Here is a 25322-nt window from a genome sequence, read left to right on the forward strand (position 1 = left end):
GCAGCTGGCACCAGTGCGGTTCCATTGTGATCATCATTTCTGAGCGTCAGAGTGTTGAAGTTTCCCCCAACAGACTTTCTGTGCAACCTTCTGTCTTCCCCAAATTCAATCCACAGTAAGGAAGTGAAATTAATTTCAGAGGTGTGGGGAGGGCTTAAGGGAGTGTGGTAAAATTAGAGGGTGTTCAGAAACAGAAATCTGACCGCTTGGGGCCACCTTGCAGGGAGAGTTTTTTTGATGATCCCTCACTTGTTTCTTTGCATGTTGGCTTAGCTTGGCGGGCTCCCAACTGGTGACTGGTTAGTGATGAGGCTAGTGATGAGGCTGTGTGCTTCTGAGCTGGGCATCCGAAGGCATCCTTGGGGAAGCTGAGGGCACGAGGAGGGGCTGCCAGACTCCGGGAGCTGCTGCCTGGCTGGGATTCCTACACAATGCGTTGCCTGGCTCCACGCCCTGCTGGGTCCTACCTGTCAGAGCCACAAGGTAAAAAGGCCGGGAAAGAATCTTAATTTAGCGTGCAGTCTCAGCTGGTCCTGCCATTCCAGATAAACAGAGAAACCATTCTGAATTGGGGATGGGGGTGAGGATGGGAACAGGAGTCTGTGTCCTGCTAGGGCAGGCCATTGGAAGATGTGAAAGAGTTGTCTATTTCCTTCCACCGGAGGGAAACTTCAGGTCAGCCAGGTGTCTGGAGTATGAACCATGTATCAGCACCGAAAGGTTCTAGAAGTCAGACTTTCGGGCAGTGTGTCACTAACTCTCAGCATGCTGGCCTGGCTCGGCCCACAGCAAGGTCTTCTCACCTCCCTTTGGGTAAATACTGAGGGGTGCCTCTGCAGGACGGGACCTCTGCCAGACTCTACTCCATACCCAGAGAAGCAGGGAAACCAAAATTGGAGTCAGCCTTGAGGTGTAGCTGTTGAGCCCTCAGCAGCTGGGGAGAGCTGGCGGATGCTGCCCTCCCCCCAGTTTCCAAATGGTGTTGTTTGAAAAGGGTCAGGGGACGGGGGAACAGATGGTGGGAAGAGCACAGTGCAGACACCTGGCACCGGCTCTGAAGGCAGCATGGCAGCTACACCGTTGGCTGGGAAGGGTGTGCCCCTGAAGAAGTTGTTTACATTCTCGAGTCACTTTTCCTGGAGTGTACAATGGACCTGTGGGAAAGCCTGTATGAAAGGGTAATGATGAGGGAGCTAGCACAGTGTCCAGTATTTTATAGGAACTGGAATTGAGCTCATAGGAGTTCAATTTTATTGGCATTGCTGTTGTTGGATGGTTAAAGGGGTGGTATCCCTTTTCTCAGACTCCCCTGAAATGTATGGTTTGCTTTGAACCCAGAGACTGATGACAGGTCTGCCGGTGTGGTTGGGTGCAGCCTTAAGTTGCTACGGGAAAGTGTTGGAGGGGGAGAAGTCAGAGGTGACCTTGCCCCCTCCCTCAATTCCAGATGAGGAAATTCAGGCCTGAAAAGGGAAAGTGACCACCTCAAGGTCTCATGCCCTGGAGGACCCAGCAGGAATCCAAGACCTCTGAAAAGGACGGGCAGGGCTCTTGCCACGGCTGGGGGTGTGGTCATGGGAACACAGGTTTTCCATCCATGGAAGGTACCTGAGGGATTTTCTCTTCCTCCCTAGGGCCAGCATCAGAGGAGTGAATAGCTCAGTTAGCTCATCTCAGGGGCCATGTGCCCTGGGAGGTGGTTTGCCACTTTCACGGTTGGACTGAGTTGGAGAGAAACAGAGACCCACCCAGGGGTGGGGACAAGCTCCCTGCAACTCAGGACTTGCAGATCACTTGCCCAAGTGGCTCCCTAGCTCCTGGCTTCTGGCCCGGGGCCTGGGACTCTCCCCGAAGTGGGGCTGGCCACTGTGAGGAACCGACTGGAGGCAGGGACCTCTTGGATGGCCCAGGCAGTTGGGATGCCACTTCTGATAAAGCACGTGGTGGCCACAGTAGGTGCCTGGTTGCTCCACAGCCTGGCCCGAGCTCAGCGCTGCAGAAAGAAAGTGAAAGGGAAAAAGAACTGCGGGGAGGCGGGGAGGTAGGATGACCAGCAGACAAGCTGCCACAGACTTGCCGCGGCCCCAGAGCTGGCGGGAGGGAGAGGCCACCAGCAGCGCGCGCGGGAGCCTGGGGAACAGCGGTAGGTGACTAAAGTCTCCTCTGTAACCCCTAAGGTCGGGCTGAGAATCGAGGCTCCGAGACTGTCAGCTACTTGCTCAAGATCACACAGCAAGTCTGGGAGGATGGGGGGATGGAATATGCAAAATGTAGGGCCGGGAAACACCTCGTTTCCAGCATCCCTGCAACGATTCTGCGCGGGAACCAGGAGCCGGGAACCCGGAGCTTGGCTTGCTGTGCCCAGAGCTCCGGGGCCGTGGGCGGGTGGCAGGAAAGCCTGGCGGCAGCTTCTGCAGAGAAGCCGGAGCCCAGACGGGGAGCGCGGAGCAGACACACGCCCCCGGCCACCCTTGGCCGACTCCGCGCGCCCGGGATCCTGCAGAGGTGCGCGCCCTTCTTGTACGCCAGACTTTGGACCAGGGCCGCCGTTCCCTGAGCTTCACTTTCCCTGTTGGGTCATATTCCATCTCTAACTCCGGAATCTTGGGTATTGGGCTCTCCAGGCGGGGGGCCCTGCGCAGGGAGGCAGTAGGGAGCCAAACCTTTAACCAGAGGATGGGAGAAGTCCTCAACTCTCGTTGAACATCTTGGCGAAGGTGTGTGTTGTTGGGAGGGGTGGGGGAGGGATCCCCCGGACTGAACCGAGCTCTTGATCTCTCACTTCTCTACCTCGCTTTGGGGCCCTGAGTCACACCCTCTAAGGAGAGAGGCTAAAGCGCCCCGGAAAGCCAGCGTGCGAATGCCGGGGTGGGAGTGGGAGATTGGATCTCCCTGGGGTCCAGGAAAGCCGGAATCGGAGCCACCATGCTTAGCTTAGTCTGGAACTCTTAAAAGCCGCGGTCCTCCTGAGTCCCACAGCCCCTCTGCACCCTAGGTGGCACAGGAGAGGTGGCAAAAGCCTAGAAGTTCAAGGCATGGCTCCCTCCCCAGCCGCAGCCTGGAGTGTCTAACTTTGGCAGGAAGTCTTCCGTTTCTGCTCCCCACTCCAAAGAAAAAATAAATAAATACTTCTCCGGAGTGAGATTAAGGAAACAGGTACTTCTTCCTCTTGGAGAAAGAGGAGCCAAAGGAACTTGACTCCAACAAATGATCACCTTGCAAACCCCCGGCTCCCTTAGGGGATGACCTAGTCTCCAACAATCTCAGAACATTTGGAGGCAGGGTCTTTGGAGATGACTGAGTGGGGAATCCCAGGCTCCTCACACATGAACATCACCTGGGATGATCAACCTGTTCAGGATGTAGGTTCCCGGGCTCACCCCCAGGCCCGGTTGGCTAGGCCTGGGGTGAGGCTGAGATCCTGCAGGTTAAACCATCTATCCCAGGTGACTCCAATGTTCGTTTGTGGGGCAAAAGTCCCTCAAGTCAGAGACACTGGGAGGCGCTGATGTGGTCTCATCTCTTTACTCTCTCCCTGTTACAAAACCTCTATCAGAAAAGGAGTACCAGGAGGTGTTTTGTTTTGTTTTGCTTAACGCCACATAGCAAGCAGTTTGCAGACGCAGGATTTGAACCCTGGTCTACTGAGAGCCCAGTCCAGTGCAGCAAGCAGATGTGAACCTCCACAAATGCAGGGCAGGTCCCAGGCAGTCAGAGAGAAACCTGTTGATACCCAGTCTGTCTGATGGCTGGGGCTTGGTTTCATGTCCTAAGACCCAGCCTCAGATACCTTGAGAAGAGCAGAATCAGAAATTAACCCAAGGAAACTCTGGATCAGTTCCAGGCAATCAGGGAAGTGACTGGAGGGAGGTAGGAAGCTTCTGGACTTAGCCTCAGATTTGCCTTGAGTCACACTGACAAGTGACTTCCCCTCTCTGAGGTTCATCTGTAAAATGGATAAAACATGAGAGCTTGCTTGATGATGTCTGATGTGTACAGAAAAAGCACTTTAGAAAACCACCAAAGAATATTCATGCATTGGGAATAATTATTATAGATCCTAAAGGGATTGTTTAGAAAGATCAGAGAGGGGCTGGGAGCAGTGGTTCACACCTGTAATCCTAGCACTTTGGGAGGCCGAGGCGGGTGGATTGCTTGAGGCCAGGAGTTCAAGACCAGCCTGGGCAACCTGGAGAAACCCCAACTCTACTAAAACACTTTTTTGTGTTTTAGCCGGGCATGGTGGTGCACACCTGTAATCTCAACTACTTGGGAGGCTGAGGCACGAGAATCACTTGAACCCAAGAGGCGGAGGTTACCCGAGAGGTGGAGGTTACCCGAGAGCTGAGATTGCACCACTGCACGCCAGCCTGGGTAACAGAGCAAGACTGTCTCAGGAAAAAAAAAAAAGAGAGAGAAAAAAGTCAGAGAGGAAAGCATAGGCAGATGGGAGGTTTCCAAAGACCAAGACACACACAGTCAAAAGACAGTTCAGAAAGGGGCATTAGTTACCACCGATTCTCATAGGAAGGACATAGATACTTTTCAGATTCCTTCAATCCTTCTGACATCAAGGACAAAGTCTCCGATTTTCCCTGGTGTTTGACAGTGCCCTAATGCTTGCTAAGATTTCTTTTTAACAAAGTGGTAAAGAAGCTGCGATTATTTTAGTAACATTGTTTCTTTTTCAACCACAAGTGATACGGTTGGTTTGGTTTTGCTTTTCCGTTTATACATGGAAAAAAAGTTTTCTTTTTGTAAAATCATGGTAAAATACATATAACATAAAATTTACCATTTTAACCACTTTCAAATGTACGTTTCAGTGGCATTAAATATTTCAAACTGTTGTGCAACCTCCGCTACCAACCATCTCCAGAACTTTTTCATCCTCCCAAACTGAAACTCTACCCAATAAGCAATAACTCCCCACTGCCCCTTCCACCCAGCTCGTGGTAACTCCAACTTCCTGTCTCTATGTTTTGGGCTACTCTAGACACCGCCTATAAATAGAATTACACGATATTTGTCTTTTTGTGCCTGGCTTCTTTCACTTAGCATAATGTCTTCCAGGTTCATCCATGTCGTGCCATGTGTAATTCCTTTCTATGGCGGAATAGTATTCTAATATGTGGATATCCCATATTTTGTTCATCCATTCATTTGTTGATAGACATTGGGTTGTTCCTACCTCTTGACTATTGTGAATAATCTTGCTAGGTACATGGGTGGACAAACATCTGTCTGACTCCCTGCTTTCAACTCTAGAAAGCTTTCTTCTAAAATCGGTCTATTTAAGTTTCTTTAAAAAGTTAATTTAAGAAAAATACTAAGGTAAATTGTAGAAGAGGTGATATGTCAATATGACCCCAAAAATTGTAAAGATGGAAGACGAATGCCTGCAGTTTGGGAAACCGGATGAGAGGAAAGACCTGGAAGCTATTGTAAAATCTATGCTGAGGGTCTGGGGACTACTAGACCAAGGGCATGGCAGCAGAGGGCAGCTGAAAGACTTCAGGAAGGAAAGATATAAGAATTAAGAAAGGGGCCTGGTGCAGTGGCTCATGCCTGTAATTCCAGCACCTTGGGAGGTCAAGGCAGGATGATGGCTTGAGACCAGGAGTTCGAGACCAGCCTGGGCAACAGAGCAAGACCTTTTTTTAGGGAAAAAAAACATAAATTAATAAAAATAAATTTTTGAAAATACAGATTCCAGGCCGGGCATGGTGGCTCACACCTGTAACTCCGGCACTTTGGGAGGCTGAGGCCGGTGGATCACCTGGGATCAGGAGTTCGAGACCAGCCTGGGCAACATGGTGAAACCCCGTCTCTCCTAAAAATACAAAATTAGCCGGGTGTAGTGGTGCATGCCTGTAATCCCAGCTACTCGGTAGGCTGGTGGAGGAGAATCTCCTGAACCCGGGAGGCGGAGATTGCGGTGAGCCGAGATCACACCATTGCACTCCAGCCTGGTCAACAAGAGTGAAACTCCGTCTCAAAAAAAAGAAAGAAAATACAGATTCCTGGGCCCGGCTGCAGACTCCCTGAATAGAATCACTGGGGGTGAGGCCCAGGACGCTGTGTTTTTAACACCCTTCCCAGGTAATTCTCACTCACAGCCAAGCCTGCCAATGGCTGGACTCCGTAGTCAGATCTCAGCAAGCGGGACTGGCTCGTGGTTCATCCTGGGGTCTCCAGCACCCAGCAGAGTGCTGGCGGGGGGACTGTGTTAAGTAGAGCCGGCTGGATCAGGACTGGAGTGTGGGGCCTGGCTTTGCTAACTGCAGTCACAAGATCCTCATCACTCCACCCCCTACCCCAGCACCAGGGTCAGGTTCCCTTCCAGGAAAAACTTGCTGGACTCCTTTCCAGGTCATTGACTGCAGTTAGGAGTGGCATGCAGAGGGGAGGAGGCTATCTGGAGCTGGGACAGACCAGGCAAACGGGGAAGGGAACTCTTATCCCAACCCTGCATTCTGGACAGGGACTGAAGGTCTCCTGGCTGCAGCTCATACAGCTCATCTTCATTCTCATCCTGGGACCACCAGGCCCCTCACCCGCAATAACTTGACCCTTTACTGGCAAATGCACAAGCTGGAGATGATGGCTCATTTGAGTTTTAAGATTTTCCAAGTTGTTATGAGGTCAGTGTCCTCCATCAGGACCCAGAGAAGATAGGTGGCTTCCCTGAACTTTCAGAGGGGGCATCTGTGGTGTCTTTTGTGGGGTCCTGTAGGATTTCCAGGCCCCTCTTGGAGGAAAAATAGAAGTAAGTTGTCTCAGGTCAGATTGTCTGGGAAGCCAAGTAGGAGATGGAGATTTGCATATAGGAGGTTTACTGGGGACATTCACAGGAGGGAACACCCGAAGGAAAAGGGAAGAAAGCAGGGTTGGGAAGCAGCAGGAGTTGAGGTGCAATACAGTCACAGCAGAGGTCTTAGCCCATCCCATAGGGAGCACTCAAGCTGGGACAGCAAGGAAGCTAGACCTTCACATCCCTCATCTACCTCCGTCCTCCCATACAGGCATAGCCTCCCCCATGATGAACACTCAACACCAGACTGATACATTTGTTATAATCAATGAACCTACACTGATGCATCATTATTACCCAAGGTCCATGGTTTGTTTACATGAGGGTTTACTCTTGGTGTTGTAGATTCTGTGGGTTTGGACAGATACATGATGTAATGTATATGACCTTATAGTATCACACAGACTCATTTCACTCCCCTAAAGATCCCCATGCTCTGTCTATTCATCCCTCCCTCTCTCCCCCATAACCCTGGGCAACCCCCGACCTTTTTATCTCCATCATTTTGCCTTTTTCAGAGAAATAGCCGGAGACATACGGTATGTAGCCTCTTCAGATTGGCTTCTTTCACTTGGTGGAGTTGTGTTTTTATTTTTTTAAATTATTTTCATGTATTTATTTATTTTTGAGACAGGGTCTCACTCTGTCACCCAGGCTGGAGTGCGGTGGCACAACCACAGCTCACTGCAGCCTTGACGACCTCTCCAGGCTCAAGTGATCCTCCCGCCTCAGCCTTCTGAGTAGCTGGGACTACAGACGCACACCACCACGCCCAGCTAATTTTTGTATTTTTTGTAGAGACGGGGTTTTGCCATGATGACCATGCTGCTCTCGAGCTCCTGGGCTCAAGTGATCTGATCCACCCACCTCGGCCTCCCAAAGTCCTAGGATTACAGGCATGAGCCACCACGCCCAGGCTGAGCTGTGTTTTTAAATTGTACTCTGTACAGCTTATTTTAGGCAAGAGAGGTTTCAAGGACAGAAATGAACCCTGCCTCTCCTTGTCCCAATAACCCATCCCTTCCAAGCCATCATCTGTCCAGAAGTCAGAGCTAGAAGGGACCTGAAAAGGGCCTCTAAGCCACAGATGTCAAACCCAAGAACCAAAAAGGCCATAATGGTGAGAAATGTGTCCCAGCAGAAAGCAATAGGGAGTAATGGAGCCTCTGGCAATCCTATTTAACCACAGAGCTCTCTCTTCACCTGTTCAGGAAGTTAGGATCCATGTAAAAGTTCATCTGAAAACCACTGCTCTTGTGTGACCCTCTTATTTAAAAGATGAGGGCCCTGGGGACCAGAGAGGGGAACAGGCTTGCGCAAAGTCACACAGCCTCTCAGAAGCAGAGCAGTGCCCAGATCTCAGGTCTCATGACTTCTGGGTCAATTCCATCCCACCAGGCTATTGTAAACACCACCATTTCCATGACTGAGCTTGTCCTTCTTTCTTTAACCTGCCTCCAACTGCTGAGAAGCCCTTTGGCTAGGGATTGCAGCCAATTTTGCTTTGTTTTCCACTTTCCTGCTCTGAAGTTACTTTGTTTGCCAGAGGCTGGTTGGTTCAAACCCAAAGGGCAGGGAGCTGCAATGGAAATCCATTCAAGGGTGCTGGAATTGGGATGGCAAAAAGGAGCAGCAGGCATGTGTCAGCAGGGAGCAGCTCTTTGCATCCCACAGTTGCCAGGGAGCTTACCATTCTTTCATTCATTCATTCATCCTTTCATTTATGAGACAAGGTCTCACTCTGTTGCCCAGGTTGGAGTGCAGTGGCACAGTCATTGCTCACTGCAGCCTCAAGGTCCTGAGCTCAAGCCATCCTCCTGCCTCAGCTTCCCAAGTAGCCGAGACTACAAGGGCACTCCACCACACCCAGCTAATTTTTGTATCTTTTATTTCTGAAGAGATGGGGTTTCGCTATGTTGCCCAGGCTGGTCTCAAACTCCTGGCCTCAAGTCATCCTCCCTCCTCAGCCTCCCAAAGTGCTGGGATTACAGGTGTGATCTCAGACAGCTTACCTCTTAATCACCTTTCCATCTGAGCTGGCAGCAGAGCTGGGAAAGTGCACCCAACACCCCAGATGCTGCAACTTTAGTGCTGGAACTGGCCTGTTTGGGTACCCAGGGCCAGTCCCCTCCAAGACCCTCCATAGAAAAAGACCCTACTGTACACCTCAATTCCATTGCAGGACAGGACACAATTGAATCTTGCCTCTCCCTGCCCCAGTCACCCATCCCTCCCAAGCCATTTATCTTGGGACCTGCAAGGGCCTCCAAGCCAAGGGTGGCAAATCCAAATACCAAAGGGGCCATAATGATGTAAAATGTGTCCAGGCAGAAGGCAATAGGGAGTGATTGCCATTGTGATGGTGATTTACACACACACACACACACACACACACTTATATTGGCTTGGGAAACAAAACAAATAGGCCTATCGACTGGATTCAACTTTTGACTTTGCAGCCAAGCCCCTGTGGCACAGCTGAGGAGCTTGCAGGTCAGAAACGGGATTTAGAGCCAATCAATAGCAATATTTCCAGACCTCTCCTGACAGGAAGCTCGTCTGACCTCCTGCCCCCATTATACACATATACATGCACACACATGCATGCAGGCACATGCACGCACGTCTTCTAGTCTCCCTACCTTGAGGACAAATGATCAGATCCTGCAACTGTTTCCAGGCCCGTAAGCCCCTGAGCACTGCAGTGTTGCTACATGCCTTAGTTTCCTCTCCGTCTCCTGCGACCTCCTCGTGCCACTCCAGGAAGTGAAAGTCTTGAGTGAGAACAGTAGTTTCTCTTAAGTCCTCTCTCTGTCTCATTCTCCTGGGATACCTACACTTGGTTTGCCAACAGCAGGCTGGAGAGTGAGGGGCTTCTTCCTCTACATCCAGCTCCTCCCCCATCCTGCTCCAGCCCAGCATGTTCCTATCTCTTCCCCAGGACCCTGGGCTCTTGGGCACAAATCAAGCCATCCCCAGACAGCCTGTGGGGTGGCAAGAGCAGAGGTTTGCTTCTTTGTGAACATCTATAGCTACCAGGCTCTGTGCAGGCCCTATTGTCGGTGAGCCATAGAGGTACCAACCTCACCCCATGAATCCTCCTTTGTTTCTTTTCTTTTCAACCCTTGGGCCTTTAAACCTTCGATTAACTGCCCAGGGCAGCCCAGGTCATGGTACACTATGATCTTTGGTTCACATGAGGGTTTTCTCTTCATTAATGTCCCTATTTCCCATACTGGGTGCCCATTCTAATGCATTTCAGGTGTATCTTTCTGTTTGTACGTGCTCTTATAAAACATGTTTTGCCTTTTTTTTTTTTTTTTTTTTTTTTTGATGGAGTCTCACTCTGTCACCCAGGCTGATTTTTCTGTTTTTAGTAGAGATGGGGTTTTACCATCTTGGCCAGGCTGGTCTCAAACTCCTGACCTCAGGTGATCCACCTACCTCGGCCTCCCAAAGTGCTGGAATTACAGGTGTGAGTCACCACGCCTGGCCACAGTTTCTTACTTTTGCATTCTGTACTATGTTTTTAGGATCTACTTGCCTTGCTTCTGATGCATTTGATCTTTGCTTCTAATCACAGACATTGTTCTCTATGGAGTGCAGTGGTTACTTTTCACCTGTCCACACCCCCAGTGATGGACACCTAGGTGACCTCCAACTCTCTGTCACCACAAATAACACAGAAGTAACCATCCTCAGATGGGTTCTCCTGGGGAGTTGTGGGAACATTTCTTCGGGATGTATAGACCCAAAAGCTGAATTGCCAGGTGGTAGGATCTACATATCCTTAGATATTCTACATGATGCCAGGTCGTTCTCCAGAGCGGCCCCATCCATCTACATTCCCACAAACCCGTGGAACCAATACTTGGCATTTCCCAGATGTCTAACTTTTGCCAGTTGTACAGTATCAAGTGTCACCTTGCTGTTTTATTTTTGGAGTTTACATCTTAGTACCACTTACTCGCTAAGTCACTTTAGGCAAGTCACAACAACCCGTGAGGTAAGCACTGTGCCAACAAAATGCAGTCGATTCTGTGACTCAGAGAGGTTGAGTAACGTTTGCAAAGTCACACAGCAAGTGTGGAACTGAGATTTGAACCCAGAGCCTGCACCCTTAACCACTATGCTATTATTATGTTTTGTCTCTCTCCTAAAATATCATCTGGGTCTACATTGCAAGCCTCTTTGGCAGGGACTGTGTGGTAAACCTCTTTGGGGCCCGTAAGGAACTGAGCTCGGTGACTTTCTTACGGGGTGCTCAGTAAATCATTGTTTTACAGCTTTAGAGGGGAAAAGTGAGAGATGTTTCTTAGAGTTTATCTGGAGGACTACAGGGTGCATGAGCAAAAGCGGAACTCATTTGAGCTACTACCCCCACAAAGAAGCTGTTTGGGGTCTGGTCGTGGTAGATAGGCATTCCTAGGCCCCTGGCTTCCCAACACCATTTGGCCCCCGGAAGCAGCTTGTCATGAGGTTGGGGAGCAGGTTGGTGTTGGGGGGGCCTTGGGGGAAAGGAAAAGGAGAAGACTGCCAGGCAATGAGGAATCAGAATCTCAAAAAGACTCAATTGAAGGGGCTCCAACACTCGTTGAAACGGAGGCTCAGAGGGCTAAGGTAATGTACTCAGGATCAAAGGCAGAGCAGAAACTCAAACCATGTCTCTAGGCACACAGTTCAGAGGTCTTCCCATTATTCCTCAGGAGGAGAAGTTTATGGTCAAGAGTAGGGAAGTATTCCTTCTCAAGCTTTTTTTTTTTTTGTCTGAGACAGAGTCTTGCTCTGTCACCCAGGCTGGAGTGCAGTGGCGTGATCTCCGCTCACTGCAACCTCCGCCTCCCAGGTTCAAGCAATTTTCCTGCCTCAGCCTCCCAAGTAGCTGGGATTATAGGCACCCACCACCACGCCCAGCTAATTTTTGTATTTTTGTAGAGACGGGGTTTCACCATGTTGGTCAGGCTGGTCTTGAACTCCTGACCTCAAGTAATCCGCCAGCCTCGGCCTCTCAAAGTGCTAGGATTATAGGCGTGAGCCACCACCCCTGGCCTCCTTCTCATGCTCTTTAATCACAGTTCAGAGTGTGCTGGAGGCTTTTAGGGGTAGCAAAAGAGCCTCCTTCTCCCTTTCAGTGCCTCCTTAGACCCTCAAAGATAGACTCCCCGCCTCTGGGAAGAAAACAGCTAATGAACTGGACGTAATCTCAGCGCCTGCGTCTGTAAAATGGCTATAATAACACCAATCTCCCAGAGTTGCCGTTAACAGTTGAAACAGAATAGTAAATGCAAGGCATCTAGCACAGCCCCAGACACAAAGAAATCTCACCTGGTCACTCTCACAGAGGTAAGAAGCAAATTAATAATAAAAATGGTCATCACACATATTGTACTCACCATGCAGAAGTTGTGCTGCCTTAAGCTACTGTTCATTGAGCACTTACTGGTCGCCAGTCCCCTTTCTAAGGGCTCCATGCAACTTAACTCCCCTAATTCTATGAGTTGCCAATTATTATTCCCCACTTTACAGATAAGGAAACTGAGGCTCCAAGTGGTTTAAAAAATGAACTTACCCAGATTGTAGTTCGTTGGTAGGTAGGGATAACCTGAAAGTTGGGAAATTTCACCCCAAAGCTCACCATCTGAGTTCCCATTCATCTTCCACCAGCTGAGATGGAACATTATGCTGTGCACAGAAGAGATGCATGCACTGATCTTCAGATAGTTTAAGTCTGAGTTAGAACATTCTGGCAACACCTGATTTCCCTCGGGGGAGAGAGAAGTGAACTGTTATTTCAGACACCTGTTTAGTGTCTACACTTAGCCTTTCAAAGCCTGCATGCAGTGTGAAGTGGGGACGAAAATAAACCCCAAAAAGGACTTTTGATGGCAAAAAGATCAGGAACATTTTCTCGAGTTGGATGTGGAAGGTGGTGGCCCAGGGGGAAGCACAGTTTCAAAGAGGACCTTCTAAAAATACTGCCCATTTACCAAAAAGACACAGACCGCGCCTCTGCCCTGCCCCCACATGGCTCCTCAAAAGGAGAAATTGTCTTGCCACCCACGCCTTCCCTCGCCGGGGTGGTGGGGGGCCAAGAGCAATTCAAAAAGGCTATAGAGTGGGCTGAGGCCTTGGAGATGGGTAGTTTGGTTCAAATCTCAGCCCACTAATCTCTCTGAGACTGTCTCTTCATCTGAAAAACAGGAATACAAATAGCTGATGTGTAAGTTAGACCAAATGGGGTAATGCCTACGAGTCATGTCATTTGGTACCTGGCACTTGCTGGACACTGTGAATTCTAGTTCTATGTCATTGCCACGGATGAAGAGAGGCTGCCATGAGCAGAAACATGCTGAGAGATGGGAGAAGGTGAGCTAGAGGGATACGGTCCCTGCCCTCAGGGAGAGCTGAAGGGCTCTCTCTCCTGCCACGGGATGATCAGGGCCATCTTTTCCCTCCATCCCACTCTGGCAACGTAGGTTGGAGAAACAGTCCAATGCAGGGACCTTTGAAGCACTTCCTAAGCATCTATAGACATAGGAAACTTGGCTCTGGGGATAGAGGAAGGTCCCATGCCAAGATTCAAGTAGATCTTGGTGTGACTGGGAGGCAGCTGTGGCGTTGTGGGGAAACCTAGAGTCTTGGGCCTGAATTTCAGCTTTGACACCCTCTAATGTAATGGACTTCCTTTGACTGTAGGCTTCCCACATAGCTGGCACCCCACACAAAACTCCCCTTGGCCTTCTGATGATCCTGCAGGACAATCTTTTTTGTTTTTTGTTTTTTTTTGAGATGGTATCTCACTTTGTCGCCCAGGCTGGAGTGCAGTGGCGCAGTCTTGGTTCACTGCAGCCTCTGCCTCCCAGGTTCAAGTGATTCTCCTGCCTCAGCCTCCCAAGTAGCTGGGATTACAGAAGCACACCACCATGCCCGGCTAATTTTGTATTTTTAGTAGAGATGGGATTTCACCATGTTGCCCGGGCTGGTCTCAAACTCCTGACCTCAAGTGATCTGCCTGCCTCAGCATCCCAAAGTGGTGGGCTGCAAGGCAGTCTTCATTCTCCAGATCTAATATTGGGAAAACTGATGTTCAGAGAGGTCAAGTGACTTGGCTAAGGCATCACAGCCAGAATTCAGATGCAAGCTCCTAAACCACGTGACCTTGGACAAGCCATTTCACTGAGGCGTGTGAACCTCCTCTAAGCTCAAATGGGCATAACACTCTACCCTGCCTTTTCCCCAGAGCTTTTTGGGAACTCAGATGGTGTGGAGGATTGAGGCAGAAGTCCACTGTGAGCTGCAAATCCTTGATCACCCAAGAGGAAGTGCTTAAGGTGCAGGCTTCGGTCTTAGGGAAGCAGGAAGTGGGGCGCTGAAATGTGTATTGGGGGCTTCTGGGAGGGGGTTTCTTCTTGTCCAGGTTGAGCCAATGATGCAGATCTTAGGCCCTCTGGTGACTTTTTGCCCAGGCAACTTCTCAGTGGTGGTGATGGGGGGCGTGGCCAGACCATCCAAGCTGCCCTGCTGGCTGTGGGGGCCTTTTTTTTTTTTTTTCTGAGACACAGTCTGGCTCTATCACCCAGGCTGGAGTGCAGTGATGCAATCTCAGTTCACTGCAGCCTTGACCTCCCCAGGCTCAAGTGATCCTCCCACCTCAGCCTCCTGAGTAGCTGGTTCTACAGATGCACATCACCATGCCCAGCTAAGTTTTGTGTTATTTGTAGAGATACGGCTTCTCCATGTTGCCCAGGCTGGTCTTAAACTCCTGGACTGAGGTGATCCTCCTGCCTTGGACTCCTAAAGTGCTGGAATTTCTACAGATGTGAGCCACCATGCCCGGCCTATGGGGCCCTTCTTGTTCCTATGAAGTCTGCAGGGTCCCCTTATGCAAAAGAACAGAAAGCTCGGCTTCACAAAGTTTGACCTCGGAAGAAATGGAAGGGAAAGGGTCCCTTTGTCACTCTCACGAACGTAAGAAGCAAACTAATAATGATGGCCATCACACATATTATACTCACCATGTAGAAGCTGTGCTGCCTTAAACTTCTGTTCATTCAGCACTTACTGATTGCCAGTCCCATTGCTAAGGGCTCCGCGTGACTTAACTCCCCTAATCCTTGTGAGTTGCCAATTATTATTCGCATTTTATAGATATGGAAACTGAGGCTCCAAGTGGTTTGAAAAATGAACTTGCCCAGGTTACAGTGTGTTGGTAGGTAGGGGTAGTCTCAAAGTTGGTAAATTTTACCCCAAAGCTCACGATACTTGCCTTCTTTCCCTTCTCAATTTATTTCTCTGACTGTGTGCTTAACCACACAGCAGTGTCATCCAGAGTTTGAAGCAGAGCTCATCAATAAGTGGGAGTGAGCTAAATGTCTCCAGGCTCCTCCCTGCGGTCCCTCCCACCATCCCCCATCTGTGATACCACCTGTGTCTCTATGCTTGGGCCCAGACAGGACAAGGGTGATCATTTCATTGGGAACATTTTGACTGGGGGGAAAGAGCACCAGCCTGGGAGTCTTGGCGGGGGGAGTGGGGGAGAAGGGGCAGGGGCAGCCACCGACAGGCTATGAGGTCTTGTGCAAGTCACATCCTTCCCGGGTTCTCAGTCTTGTCATCTGCAGAGTGAAGGAAAGAGGTCAAGCTTGAAGGTCCCTGGCAGACCCAATGCCCTGTGAGAAAACTGAGTTTGGGTAACTTATTATTTTATAGATAAGGAATTATCTTATAGAAATGTTATAGATATGGAATCATTTTATAGACATGGCTCAAAGTCCAAAGTCACACAACTCATTCATGGAGTTGCTAGGATCAGTCTGGAGCTCTTGTCACGAGATCACACTGCCTCAAAGAGGAGGCAGATTGCTGCAATGTAGGTTCTTAATAAAGAGCATGGGTGGAATGGGAGGCGGGCATCAGGCAGGAGCTGGGGCAAAGGTGTCTTTTCTCACTGCTCTGAGAGAACAGATTTCGTGCCTGTATCCCTGACCAAGGGGCTGGGAGAGGTGGAGCATCTCACCCCCAACCATCTCCCAGCTTTGGCCCTGCTCCAGGAAAAGGGCGGTGGCCCCATCTTTCAGTTCTGCTTCCTCTAGTCATGGTTGGCTGGGATCTCGCTGCAAGCCGGTTATGTTTGGGTTCCTGCAGCCCCCGCTCAACCGTCATGAACAAGTGGCCCCAGCCAGTGCCCCAGCTTGGACTGGAAAGATCATTCTCTGTGACATCCGGGGGTCTGTGCTGAGCCTGTCCACAGGCAGTGAAAGCTGTGGATGCGTGAAAGAAAATGGGTCTCTGGGCCGGGTGTGGTGGCTCACACCTGTAATCCCAGCACTGTGGGAGGCCAAGGCGGGTGGATCACCTGAGGTCGGGAGTTCGAAACCAGCCTGACCAACATGGTGAAACCCCATCTTTACTAAAAATAAAAAAATTAGCCAGGCATGGTGGCGGGTGCCTGTAATGCCAGCTACTTGGGAGGTTGAAGCAGGAGAATTGCTTGAATCCGGGAGGCAGAGGTTGCAGTGAGCCAAGATTGCACCACTGCACTCCAGCCTGGGTGACAGAGTGAGACTCTGTCTCAAAAAAAAAAAAGAAAAAGAAAAAGAAAATGAGTCTCAGGAATGGGGTGGCAAGTTGAGTGTGTGTTTTCTCATGAGCTTACTCTTCAATGTATTCTCTTCTGGGCCCAGAACAGGGCAGTAGGAGGCTCCCTCTGGTCTTCCAGCTTCAGGGCCAGCTCTCCTCTTACCTCCTCCAGGAAGCTCCCACTGTTTCTTTCCAGCCTTCATCTGCATGTCATGTGTGGTGGGTTGAAAGGTGGCCCCCCAAAAGATATGTCCATATCAAATCCCTGGAACCTGTCAGTGTGACTTTATTTGGGAAAAGGGTCTTTGCAGATAGAATTAAGTTAAGGGGCTGGGTGCAGTGGCTCATGCCTGTAATCCCAGCACTTTGGGAAGCTGAGATTGGAGGATCACCTGAGGTCAGGAGTTCAAGACCAGCGTGGCCAACATGGCAAGACCCCGTTTCTACTAAAAATACAAAAATTAGCTGGTCATGGTGGTGAGCACCTGTAATCCCAGCTACTCAGGAGACTGGGGCAGGAGAATCGCTTGAACTGGGAGATGGAGGTTGCAGTGAGCCAATATAGCGCCACTGCACTCCAGCCTGGGCAACAGAGCAAGCCTCTGTCTCAAAAGAAGGGAAAAAAAGAATTAAAGATCTTGAAATGACATCATCCTGGATTATCTAGGTGGGTCCTAAATCCAATGACAAGTGTCTTTATAAGAGAAAGAGACTTGCTACATGAGGAGTAGGTGATGTGGCCACTAAAGCTGAGTTTAGAGTGATGCAGCCACAAGACCACAAGTCAAGGATCACCAGTAGTTCCCAGCAGCTAGAGGAGGCAAGGAAGCATTCTCCCCTCGAGCCTCCAGAGGCAGCGTGGCCCTGCTGACACCTTGGTTTCAACTTCTGGCCTCCAGAACCATGAGAGAATAAAGTGCTGTTGTTCTGAGCTACCTGGATGCTGGTACCTTGTTTCAGCAGCCCTGGGAAATGAATATACCATGGAGACATGGACCTGAACCACGGATCCTGGCAGGGGCCTTAGAGCCACACAGATGAGCCTTCAGCTTGGCTTTCCCCAGCAAGAGCTACATGATCTTGAGGAAGCTGCTTGTCTTCTCTGGGTCTCAAGTTCTTCATCTGCCAATGGAGACAATAATGCTTACTTCCTAGGTTTTAACAGCTTTATTGAGATGTAATTCACATATACAATTTGCCCACTTAAAAAGTACAGTTCATGCCTGTAATCCCAGCACTTTGGGAGGCCAAGGAGACAGGCGGATCACTTGAGGTCAGGAGTTTGAGAACAGCCTGGCCAAAATGGTGAAACACTGTCTCTACTAAAAATGCAAAAATTAGCTGGGTGTGGTGGTGGGCACCTGTAATCCCAGCTGCTCAGGAGGCTGAGGCAGAAGAATGGCTTGAACCTGGGAGGCAGAGGTTGCAGTGAGCCAAGATTGCACCCCTGCACTCCAGCCTGGGTGACAGAGACTCCGTCTTAAAAAAAAAAAAAAAAAGTACAGTTCAGTGTTCTTTTGGGAATACTCAGAGAGTTGTGTGACCATCTCCCATCCCCACAGTCAATTTTAGCACATTTCATCACCCCCTAAAGAAACTCCAGACCCATCAGCAGTTGTTCCCCATTTCCTTCCAAAATCCCTCTCCGCCAAGCCCTAGGCAACCACTAATATACTTTCTTTCTTAAAAAAAATTAATAGAGATAGGCTTTTGCTATGTTGCCCAGGCTGGTCTTGAACACCTGTGCTCAAGCGATTCTCCTGTCTTAGCCCCCCAAAGTGCTGGGATTTCAGGCATGAACCACCATGCCCCGCCCCTTCTACTTTATGTCTCCATGGATTTGCCTGTTTTGGTCATTTCAAATAAATAGATTCATACAATATGTGACCCTTTGTGTCCGGCTTCTTCACTTAGCATTTTTTTTAAGGTTCATCCATGTTCCAGCATGTATCAGTGCTTTCTCCCTTTAATGGTGGAATACTTTATTGTATAGATAAGCAACATTTTGTTTATCCATTTATTTTTTGGTGGATATTTGGGCTGTTTTTATATTTTGGCTATTTTGAATTATCCTTCTGTGAACATTCGTGTATAGGTTTTTGTGTGGATATATCTGGTTTTTCTTGTTTTCTTTTGTTTTATTAATACATAATATGATACATATTTATGGGGTACATGTGAATATTTATTACATGCATAGAAGGTATAATGATCATGTCAGGATATTTGAGGTATCCACATCTGGGATTGTTTAAAGATTAAATGAAATAGTGTTAAAAGTATTTAATATGCCCTTCAACAAATGATGAGGAAATCTTAGAATCTGCTCAGACTCCTTCAGTTTACATATTAGGAAACTGAGGCACAGAAAGGAGCAGAGACTTGCTCAAGTCCACCCAAAGCAGTAGAGCATTGTGGTTAAATGCAGGGCTTCAGTCAGACTGTCTGGGTTCAAATCCTGGTTCCACTTGGACATGGGTTTCCTTACATAAATCACTTCACCTCTCTGAGCCTCGGTTTTCTCATATGCAAAGTGAGGATAATAATAATGCCTTCCTTACATGGTTGCTGATATGAGTATTAAATGTGCCAGCTCATGTGCCTGGCATACAGGAGGTGCTTTATAAATCTTAGCTGTTACCACTCACGGCATTGCCAAATGTGGGACGGGTCTCCTGACTCTCTGGTGTGAGATTGATGGAATCCACACTTTCCAGTTCCCTTTTCTACCTCCTGGGTATCTTCTCATATGGTTGTAAGTTCCTTGGAGGAAGGGAATGTGGCTTCCTCTCTCCACCACCCTGAGCATATAAGAGGTGCTGAATGAGCGCTTTTATTCACTCCTCTCATCCCCAGCCCTCACCAGCTGGGAGTTGTTGTAGGTGTCAATTTTCTGCCTCTTTCCAACACCCTGTGAGGTGACTGAGCATTGTCTTCCCTCCCAGGCAGCTCACAGTGTGCCACCATGGAGTTGGGGCCCCTAGAAGGTGGCTACCTGGAGCTTCTTAACAGCGATGCTGACCCCCTGTGCCTCTACCACTTCTATGACCAGATGGACCTGGCTGGAGAAGAAGAGATTGAGCTCTACTCAGGTGGGCCCTCCTCCCTCTGGTCTCTTCCGGTATCCCCCACCCCTCAGCTTGCTGTAGAGACGGCAATCAGGGGAAATTCTGGTCCCTGTGCTCCCGTCAGCACCACGGACAGCTCCCACGTCTGTGGGACGCTCTCTGCAGATGGGGATGATCTCCCAGCCCTGCCCCGCCTCTCCCTCGTTCCCCACCAGCCCTCTTTCCAGAAATTTCCTTCTTCATCCAAGGGACTTTTCCTCCCAGAACCCGACACAGACACCATCAACTGTGACCAGTTCAGCAGGCTGTTGTGTGACATGGAAGGTGATGAAGAGACCAGGGAGGCTTATGCCAATATCGGTGAGGAAGCACCTGAGCCCAGAAAAGGACAATCAAGGGCAAGAGTTCTTTGCTGCCACTTGTCAATATCACCCATTCATCATGAGCCACGTCAGGCCCCTCCCACAGAAATCATTGCAAGGGGGATGCGGAGCAATGGCTGGAGGAACGGAGACTCCAGGGAAGAGAGGGGAGATGGAGGCCAGTGGGGGAAATAGGCCCCTTCACTAATGACCACCAAGAAAACAAAATCTCATGTTTACATCCTCCACCTCCATTTCTATACACATTTCTGCTTCTTGCTGTTCTGTCCATCCTTTCTACAAAGCCCATACCATACACCTCTTTCCCTTTTCCTCCCAGCTCCTTAGCCAAGCTACTCTAGTATTTGTAATAACTAGCATTTACTGGATACTCATAGTATGCTCATTGCTGTCCATACATTATCATCTGGAATCCTTACAACAACAAAGGAAATACATATTATTAGTTTCTGTCTTTTACAAATGAGGAAATTGAGGTTTAGAGAGGTGAAACGACCTACCCAAGTTTGCATTAGAGATAGTAATGTGCAGATCTGAAATTCTAACCTAGGTCTTTCTCATTTCAAAGTCTCCATTTTTAAACCACAAAAAAAGAAAGTGTCTGGGGTTGGAAGATTTGCTAAGGCTTAAGCAGAGAAGCTAATTTGTAGCCTTAAGAAGAGCTACAGCTTTCAGACAAGGGCAGGACTCTTGGGGAGAGGTGGTGGTGGTGTTGCTGCTAGTGGTTTGTTTTTTGGGGGAGAGACGTGGGATAGAGAATCCCTTCTCACCAGCATCACCACCACCTCATACAGAGCCTATGTTGAAATAGAAAAAAGTGGCCTTTTTCTGGAGGATGCAGCCCCTACCAGGAAGTAACTGCTTGGCTAGCAAAGTGCAAGCCGGAGTCCTGCCCCCATTTTCCTTGTTGGCTTGGGCACCTGTGTGCAGTGAACAACCCGCAAAACTCTTCTTAGTGGTCTTTTTCCTGGCAACCTAGGAACAGCAGCATTCACCAGTTCGGTGCTTGATCCAAATGTGGCCAGTTTTTCCCCAGAGCACAGTTTATTGAAAATCATACCAAGGAAGAAAATGGAGGGGACTAGTAATTGTTCATGTTTCAGAAATTACAGAACTGAGAGATTGACTGCTTCCTTCCCTTCCTGGGGATTTACATGGGGGAAGCAGAAGTGATTGGGGCTGAGGACATTCACATTTCCTCACAACTGGAGGCAGTCATTAAGGATTTGGGCATGTCATAGGATTTGGGTGTTTTTCCCCCCCTTAGTGGCATCTCCACAGGCAGTGAAAGCTGTCTAAGCAAATAGGTGAGGCAGTGCATTAGTCCATTTTTTGTTGCTTAAAACAACATACCTGACACTGAGTAATTTATAAAGAAAAAAATTATTTCTTACAGTTATGGAGGCTGAGAAGTCCAAGGTTAAGGGCTGCATCTGGTGAGGGCCTTCTTACTGGTGAGGACTCTCTGCAGAGTCCCAAGGCAGTGCGGGGCATCACGAGGCAAGAGGTTTCGGTGTGATACTCTCTCTTCCTCTTCTCATAAAACCACTAGTCTTACTCCCATGACAACCCATTAATTTATTAACCTGTTTATCCACTAATCCATGAACGGATTAACCCATTCATCAAGGAAAAGCCCCAGTCACCTCTTAAAGGCCCCACCTCTCAATACTGCCACATAGGGGATTACATTTATACATGAGTTTTGGAGAAGACAAACATTCACGTCATAACAGGCAGCTTCACCCAAGTCTGCTCCTCAAGGCTGTGGGTTTTCTCTCTGCTTCTGGAAGGTGAAGCCCAGGCCTGGGCAAGTATTCTTTTGCAGCATCCTGAAATATGACCTTAGCTTCTAAATGTGTAAAATGGAGATAATAATCACACCTACCGTCATGGGATGGTTGTAAGACTGAATAAGTTACAATGTGTAAAGCATTTAAAAAAGGAATTTGCACAGAGTAAGCATTCAGTAGATGTTAGGTACTACCCCACAACCACCATTATCATTATTACCACCATCATTATTATCATCTTCATTTTCATCACCTTCATTATGGCCATCATTCCATTCCTCAGCTCAGAAGCCTTCTATGGCTCCCCATTGCTTATAAAATCAAGTCCTAACTTTCCCCAGCATGAAACTTCTACCACCATCACCTATCTCTCAGGGTTTCCTAAACATACTCTGAACATCTTTCCTCACTCTGCCACTGTGACCCAGAAAACTATCTGTTCTCCTTCTCCCAGACTCTGCCTCATCTTTCAAGGCTTGGTTCCAGGATCCCTTCCTCCAGGAAGCCTTCCCTGATTACCCTATTCCACTATACACTTTTTTTCTCGGACCTCATGTCATGGTGCCTATATTCCAAGGGCTCTGAGCCATGTACCCCTTTATATAGTTACCACTATTTGTTGAGTGCCTACTGTATACCAGCTACTGTGTTGGATGCTCTAGATGTAGAACCTCTAATTATCACCATCGATTCCTGGGTAGTAGGCATTATTTATTCATCTTACACAGATGAGAAAATGGAGGCCCAGAGTGGTTAAGTAACTAGCCCAAGATTGCACAGCTAGTAGGGCTAGTGGAAAGTAGAGGTGGAATTTGAACTCAAATCCTGCAGTAACTCTACCATTCTGCCTTGCTCTTCTTTGTAGCAGTAGATAAGTTTTCATGGATACATACCTCACCCTTTTGATTAGATTAAGGGCCCCTGGAGTGTCAGTGTTCATTCATTCGTTTGATCATTCATTCATTCAACAAACATTTCTTGAGTCCCCACTGTGTGCCAGGCCCAGAGGGTCCCCAGCCCAAGGCCTGGCACACAGTAGGCCTTCGGTTAGACCTTGTTGATTGACTGCGCTTTTCCTTGTCTGGGCAGCGGAACTGGACCAGTATGTCTTCCAGGACTCCCAGCTGGAGGGCCTGAGCAAAGACATTTTCAGTAAGTTTGTGGTGGGTGGGGAGGTCTTGGCTCAGCCTGCATTTCCTGCCTTGTTCCCTGGGGGGTGCCCTAATACCTGATGACCATTCATTGATGGACAGTCAGACCCCTCTCCCCAAGGTGGGGACAATAGAGACTGACCTTGGGCTTTCATTGATTGTGTGAGTTGGTCTCTGGTTTTTCTCAAAGTAGAGCACATAGGACCAGATGAAGTGATCGGTGAGAGTATGGAGATGCCAGCAGAAGTTGGGCAGAAAAGTCAGAAAAGACGTGAGTGAGCCCCTCCCTGATCCAACCTAGCCTTGCTTGAGACCTGGCCTTTCCTTGACTCCAAAGCCTGCTGTGGGTCCAACTTGCTTCCCTCGCTAAGTCCTGTCTGGTTGGGAAGCCCTTTAAAAGCCAACAGGAGCCTTAAAATGTACATCTGATTATTTCATGGCCCTGATAACCCTCCAATGGCTACAAAATACATGCCACAAGGCCTGTATGGCCCTTCCTCCGTCTCCAAACCCACTATGAGACACCACACTTCAGCCACCACCAGCTTCTCCACTCCTGTAACCCATGTGCCCTTTCAAGCCTCGGGGCCTTTGCAGTTGCTGTAGTCTCTATCTGGAATGCCCTTCCCCCAGTTCTTCCTATGGCTGACTCCTTTGAATCTTTCTGGTCTTGGCTAAACTGTCACCTCTTCCTGGAACCCTTCTCTGACCATCCTTCCATGTAGATTAGCTCAGTTATTCTCACCTTGTGTGTCTTTTTCCTTTCAGTTTAGCACTCATTACCATCTGGACATATTTTACGCCTTGCTCTCCTACTGTGAGGACAGGGACCTTGTCTTTCTTGCTCGTGACTGTTTCCCCAGCATCTAGTGCAGTGCCTGGTATGCAGTAGCACCTCAATAGATATCTGTTGAATGAAAACATCTGTAAAATGGGTGTAACAGTTAACTGAGTACTTATTATGGGTCTGACCATGTGTAAGCCCTGTATCTATTTATTCAGTTCTTAAACAGGTGAATCGCACACAGGGTATGAGATTTTAAAAGTGCAAAGAATATTCAGTGAAGGCTGGGCGCAGTGGCTCACACCTGTAATCCCAGCAGTTTGGGAGGCCAAGGGGGACGGATCACTTGAGGTCAGGAGTTTGATAGCTGCCTGGCCAACATGGTGAAACCGCATCTCTACTAAAAAATACAAAAATTAGCCGGGTGTGGTGGTGCACGCCTGTAATCCCAGCTACTCGGGAGGCTGAGGCAGGAGAATCGCTTGAACCCAGGAGGTGGAGGTTGCAGTGAGCTAAGATCACGCCACTGCACTCCAGCCTGGGTGGCAGAGTAAGACTCTGTCTCAAACAACAACAACCAAAAGAATATTCAGTGAAAAAAAAGATCTCCCTCCCACTCCTGTTGTGTAGTCCCTCAGTTTTGCTCCTATCTTAGTCAACCTATGTGACCAGCTTCCTTTTTGCCTTGTCAGAAATAAAGCGAGCTCCTGTATTTGCTTTAATTTTCCATGCAAATGACCACATTTTATTTACACTATTCTGCACTTTGCTTTCTTCATTTACTTCATTACTCCCTGTCTGGGAGGTCACATTCCATATTATTGAGGGAGAGGACATGGTCCTATCTTCAGCAGCTTCTTTATTGTCTTTCTTTTCTTGTTTTTCTTCTTTATGTTTTCATTTGATAAATATTTCCCCCCAAGATTTTATTGTGAAAGTTTTCGGCCAGGCGTGGTGGCTCACATCTGTAATCCCAGCACTTTGGGAGGCCAAGCATGGCAGATCACCTGAGGTCAAGAGTTTGAGACCAGCCTGGCCAACATGGTGAAACCCCATCTCTACTAAAAATACAAAAATTAGCCAGGCATGGTGGCAAACACCTGTAATTCCAGCTACCAGGGAGGCTAGGGCGGGAGAATCGCTTGAACCTAAGAAGCAGAGGTTGCAGTGAGCCAAGATTGCGCCAGTGCACTCCAGCCTGGGCAACAGAGCTAGACTCTGTTTCAAAAAAAAAAAAAAAAATGTTTTCAAGATACAATAAAGGTGAAAGAATGGTACTATGAAGGTCCATATACCCACCATGTACCATTTTGATTCTACAATTAATGTTGGGTTTTATTCATCTTATCACATCTCTATTCATCTGTCCATCCCTCTATCCATCCACTCACCCATTCATTATATTTTTGGTACATTTCAATGTACATTTCAAATGTAAATTGCAGATTTACACTTCCCCTTGTGTACTTCAGCATCCTTTCTTTTAAGGCCATGCGGTGTTTCGTTGGGTAGATGAACCATAATTTGTTTAAGCAGTCTCTTGCTAAGGGACACGTGGGTTTTTAATCTGTTGCTGTGAGTGCTTGATACTCACTCACTGATTTCTGGCATACTCCTGCAATGTAGGAACCACCACCCCCATTTCATAGATGTGAGATCAAAGGTTCAGAGAAGCTGCATTGCAAAGGCACACAGCTAGGAAGCGGTTCAAAAGCAGGTTCCTTTGTTTTGTTTTGTTTTGTTTTTTGGC

The 25322-nt window shown here is 48.5% G+C and overlaps 1 protein-coding gene across 7 annotated transcripts in view; it reads left to right on the forward strand.

Moving 5' to 3' along the window:
• The first annotated feature begins 234 nt into the window (after positions 1-234).
• The window catches only part of CIITA (class II major histocompatibility complex transactivator), a 64819-nt gene continuing 39731 nt past the window's right edge, over positions 235-25322 (forward strand). For 2 of the 7 annotated variants that reach the window (XM_055365286.2, XM_019012647.4), the window contains exons 1-5: positions 235-483; positions 19339-19485; positions 19726-19821; positions 22727-22789; positions 22979-23059. In XM_055365286.2, coding sequence (XP_055221261.2) covers positions 432-483; positions 19339-19485; positions 19726-19821; positions 22727-22789; positions 22979-23059 — 439 coding nt within the window. In that variant the 5' untranslated portion in view covers positions 235-431. Of the gene's footprint in view, positions 484-1653; positions 2144-19338; positions 19486-19725; positions 19822-22726; positions 22790-22978; positions 23060-25322 lie in introns of those variants that run through there. The other 5 variants (XM_055365287.2, XM_004057196.5, XM_055365284.2 and 2 more) reach the window with 3 other exon arrangements.

Source organism: Gorilla gorilla, chromosome 18, assembly GCF_029281585.2.
Source record: "Gorilla gorilla gorilla isolate KB3781 chromosome 18, NHGRI_mGorGor1-v2.1_pri, whole genome shotgun sequence".
Classification (NCBI taxonomy): domain Eukaryota; kingdom Metazoa; phylum Chordata; class Mammalia; order Primates; family Hominidae; genus Gorilla; species Gorilla gorilla.